Below are 5,352 nucleotides of genomic sequence, written 5' to 3'. Positions count from 1 at the left end.
TATATGTAACTATATTATAAAAATATATATAATACTTTAATATGTACGTATTATTGAAAAATTGTAAAATTGTTTTTAGCATTATATATTTATTTGAAAATATATTCCTATTTTCCAGAACATTTATTATCATCAACATTTAACTTATATATGTAATGAATTAAAAATATATATTTGAGTAAATTTTATTAAATAATATTATTTACATCATTTAGTATATTTTGTTTAAATGTTATCTATTATTATATTAATATATTTTAAATATATATAAAAATAAATATATAATAAAACTATAGATATATTTCTTTTAATCACAAATATAAATCCATATGGTTGAATTAATGACTAAGAAAAACGATGTATGTTTAATAATGCTATAATTACATTTTATTCTATATAATTATAAAAAAATATATCAATGGAAACCATAGAAGAAAATATATCCTAAAAATTTAATTTATATATTTGTATATATTCTTAAATTCATCCTTAGTTCGATTTAACTGATATATTTCCCAGTTGTAGAAATGATTTTGATAATTCATGGAGCAAACGATCAGTAGGAAATTTATATAATGAGTATTCGAAGGTGTGCGTTGATTATAAAAATAATATAGCTGCTCGCCATGTTGGTGGCCAAGATTTTCAGACTGATTGTATAGCACTAGGTTTATATTTAAATTATATAAATGATAAGAATAATTCAGGTAAAGAATTTTACTTAGAAACATCTTGTAAATATTTCTTTTACAAGTTAAAACACTTGGTAAACAAACATAATGGTAACTGTAATAATACAGTAGAATGTTACAAGAAGTTTTTTAAAAAGAATGAAAATGAACATGTACAGAGAATATCAGTGCCTCAAGTTTGCCTCAAATATGCCAATGATTATGATATTCATGGAGATACATTAAAAATAATGGAATATCTGGATGAAATATATAAATGGATTAATCGTTTTAATAATAATAAGTGGGAAAGGACCACTGTAAATGTACAAAAATTTACACCTTGGATAGAAAAATTAGAAAATCATCTTAACAAATACAAAGGCCAACTTAACGCAGAACTCGAAAAAATTATTCAAATATGTGAAAGCTATAGAAAAATTTGGAGGAATGATAAAGTACTTGCAGTTCATGCCTTATATTACTTATCTGAAAAATGGATAAATGAAAGAAGAATGAAAATCAATGGGACTGATACAGAAAGCAATGGAAGCAATGCACTATATGCTCCAGCTTTAATAAGGCCTGGGACAAATGGAGAAACAAAGGATACCAAAGAATCAATATCTCAAGCTTTAATAAGCACTGCAGTAAATGGCGAAACAGACACAGGAATAAGTGTTGGAATGATTTTTATAAGTTTTTCGATATTAATAATTATGTTTATTTTGTATAAAGTTAAAAATAAAATCAATATAATAAATTTATGTTGTATTATAATTTATCATAGAAATATTTATAATAAATACATTTAATATAAATGAACAATATATTAAAATATTATATAATTTTTTCCTTAGTATACCCCTTATTTTTCATTTTTAAAACCAGAGGTACGGAATTTAAGAAGAAAGTTGAATAAAAATAACAAAAATAATCTGGATTTTGTGTATTCATTTGATGTTGAATACAAATGTTTAACTGATAATAGGTATAAAATAGCATATTGTTAAACTAACTATAACTAATAAATGAGTAATTTTAGTTATAGGGATAATTTTTTTTTTGCATTAATGATCACAATATAGCATTTTAATTCTTGTACGAAATAAAATCAATTTTATTAATATAATAATAAAATGAATAAATAATAAAGAATGTTTAAAATACCTAGTAAAATACCATAATATATGAAAATCCAATTTTTATTTATTAATTCAAATGGAATAATAAGCATATTACTACACAAAAATAGAATTAATTAAATAAATGTATACAGCTTCCTTATATACTGAAATTATGTTACACTACAGTAATTGATTTGTAGACACAAGCAATGTGTCTTCAACTATCACAAATTCTAACAGAACAAAATATTATCTCTTAGAGAAAAATTATATTATAATATTCGAATATAATTTGTTTGATTGTAAATATATGTACAATAAATTAGTTGCTTGAAATAATATTGAAAACATTATGAATGTTATTCTTTCTTTGTAGAGAAATCATATATATTTAACTATTGCAAGTATTATATTGGTATTTAATATTTTTTCCCAATTAATATAATATAAACCAAAAAAAAGGAAAAAAGAAAGGAAGTTAACAATATAATTAACACATTAATGTTTTGCAAAACACATGTAATTGCTAACAATGTAAATGTATATAAAGTAGGATATATTTAAAATATGAAATATGTATATTTATTAAAAATTAACATAGATATGTATAATTTCAATGGATCCAAAATAAAAAATAGGATTCATAATAATAAAATACTAAAATTTTAAAAAAAATTTATTAATTATCTAAATCAGATATATAAATATTTATACTATTGATAACCATTAAATCTTATTTTTTAATTAAAACATAACTCTCCAAGATTTTTTAGCAAAATAATTGAAGAAAATTTTGCACATTAATGTTAATCATTAATTTAAATTACTACAAAAGCGTTTTCCAGTACATATATATATATATTATTATATTTGAAGAATTTTTTGTGTTATGATATAATTTATTATTATGTTATAGAGAATTTAATGATATTATTTAAGTTAGAACTAGTTATTATCTATAAATCTGGTATATAAAAAGGTACATTTTACTGTATACCTATATTATGTTCTAGTAGTCGTATACATACGATATAACAACCAATGTTATATAGATTATTATATGGTATGACTTATTTCATTTTTAATATCTATATGATAAATGAGCATAGAATACATTATATATATCATATTGTTAAAAAATAATTCTAAATAATAATATGATTATATAATGTAAATATAAGTGTGTTATAACATTATAATCATTAATTAATTTAATAATAAATTTAAATATAATGTTATTTAGCATCATTTTTATTAGCCTATCAAAAATCTGCTACATATATATTTTGCTAAATTTCATGAATATGAATTTATCGCTGAATTGTAAAATATTAAATATAGAATTTTCAGAATTATTCTAATTGATGAATAAAATTCTCCTAAATTCATTTTTATTGTTATTTTATTTATATTTTTATAATAATGTACAATGAATAGAAGTATTTTAATTCATTAACATTGCGATAACTATCATATATTATGATTTATTCAAAATAAAATAACGAAAATAGAGATTTTACATTTATTTATAGGATTTAATTTATTGGCCTAGACATTATTTAATTTATCTTCCTATTCTTGCATGTTTATTGTTTTTTATTTATTTAATGTAATACATCGCCCATTATTTTTGCTGTTTCTAATAAAAAATTAGTGCATCTCTCAAATTGTATATTATTAACACAATCTTTGTATTATGTCTGAGTTCATTTTTTTTTAATATATGTATTAATAATATATCATATATGTATGTTTATTTTCATATATTGTTAATTTAATACAAGTATTATAATAATAGCATATTTTATTGAAATATTTAAAATTTTATATTTTTTTTATTCTCCCTATATTGTAAAAACTAAAGGGAATGCTTATAAAACCACTATTGTTATATGCAAATTATATTCAAAGTATAATTATTTTATTTTCATAAAAAATGTCACTAAAGCTAATTATTTTTTAAAACAACATTAATTAATTTACTATTATTATATTATTATTAGTATATTACTGAGTTATATATATGTTCGAGACTTATTTGAATTCTTGTATCAATTTTCAGAAGAATCCATTAAATTGTTACTATCCTTTTTTTTTTTTAGCATTCTCCTCAAATTACATAGACTTGTTTGCAATAATTAAACAAATGTTGTATACTAAAAATAATATAAAGTGTGTTATACTTATACAAATGTAATTTATTTTATGTATGTCATTCATTGTTATATGTAACATTAATTTTATAAAAAATATATCTAGTGAATTAAAATTAATTTTAACTTTATATAAAATGAATGCAAACATTAATATTGTAAAGGTAAAAGAAAAAAAACTGTAACAATTTCTGTGACTAAAATTGAGTCTATCCCTGGTACATCTCTATGTCTAAAGCTCTCTTCCTCTCTCAGTTTATAGAACTGCTTATTTACCTAAATGTGATTATTAAGACTATCACTTATTCAACATATACTTATAATTGATTACCCGTGTGAATTTTTAAACATGATTTTAAATATTCTATTAATTTTTATTAAATGAATTTAAACAATAAATTAAATTAATTATATAATAATAATACATTAAAAAGGAATTTGTGGTAACTCTGACAAATATAAAAATGGTATTAAAATTATGTACCTTTTGCATAATTATGTGACAATTTATTATATTTTTAAGTTCAGTAGAATTCTTAAGACAGCAAAGAGTTCTGTAAATATTTTCATTCACAACAACTTAATAAATATTTATATAATACGAAATATATAACAAGCATATTCCTCTTTATTATTATTGTTGTTATAATTTTCACACTATAAAACAAAGGATTGTTGTTTATTACACCATTTATATGTTACCCTGTTTAATGTTTCAAGCAATGCACATAATTAAAACTAATTAAACTTTTTCAGAAATTGTGACATATATATAAATTATTTATAAATTTTTTAGTGCATTAAAATCTTATGTGTAACTGTGTATTTTGTTTGAATATTATTTATGAAATCAATTATGTTAATTTTTATTCAATTGCAAAATAATTAATTTATTTTTCATAATAATACTTAAAACATATTTTACGTATCTTTTTCTTTTTATTTTTAAATTAGTATTATTTAGAGGAATTAATTACAGATATAGATAAAGGATATATCATTAATTGTGTAAAAACTTAGACATATGTGTTAATTGAACTCTTCATAAAATAATAAAAATGTTATATTCTATAATTATAATTGATAATTTAAGTTTCATTCATTATTTACTTTTATTATATCATAAGAGGCATAAAATTATGAAAAGTAATCATATAAATTTTCTCATTATTCTGTACTACTAATTTGAAAATATTGTTTGAATTATTTCTAATTTTCACATTTTACTATAGATTCTGTTGTCTCTGTTATCTTATGAATTTTTTCTGATAAAAAAAAAATATGAGGACTAGATATTTATTATTCATATTAATTTTATTATAAACATATATTATACATCATAGACAGTGTACGTGCCAAGGTTACTGTAAGCATATATTCAATAATATTTATAATTTATTT

General features: G+C 19.8%; 1 protein-coding gene across 1 annotated transcript; it reads left to right on the top strand.

The window, feature by feature from the left end:
* Positions 1 to 329: 329 nt before the first annotated feature.
* Positions 330 to 1,684, top strand: PGO_002775 (variable surface protein; the record flags this gene model as incomplete). The annotated part of the gene is made up of 3 exons (XM_028691187.1): positions 330 to 359; positions 494 to 1,408; positions 1,532 to 1,684. The coding sequence occupies 3 exons, from the start codon at positions 330 to 332 to the stop codon at positions 1,682 to 1,684; spliced, it is 1,098 nt and encodes a 365-aa protein (XP_028546988.1).
* Positions 1,685 to 5,352: the final 3,668 nt, after the last annotated feature.

The sequence above is a fragment of the Plasmodium gonderi genome (assembly GCF_002157705.1).
Source record: "Plasmodium gonderi DNA, contig: Pgo-contig_314, whole genome shotgun sequence".
In the NCBI taxonomy this organism is placed as follows: Eukaryota; Apicomplexa; class Aconoidasida; order Haemosporida; family Plasmodiidae; genus Plasmodium; species Plasmodium gonderi.
This window is presented reverse-complemented; position numbering and strand designations above follow the sequence as displayed.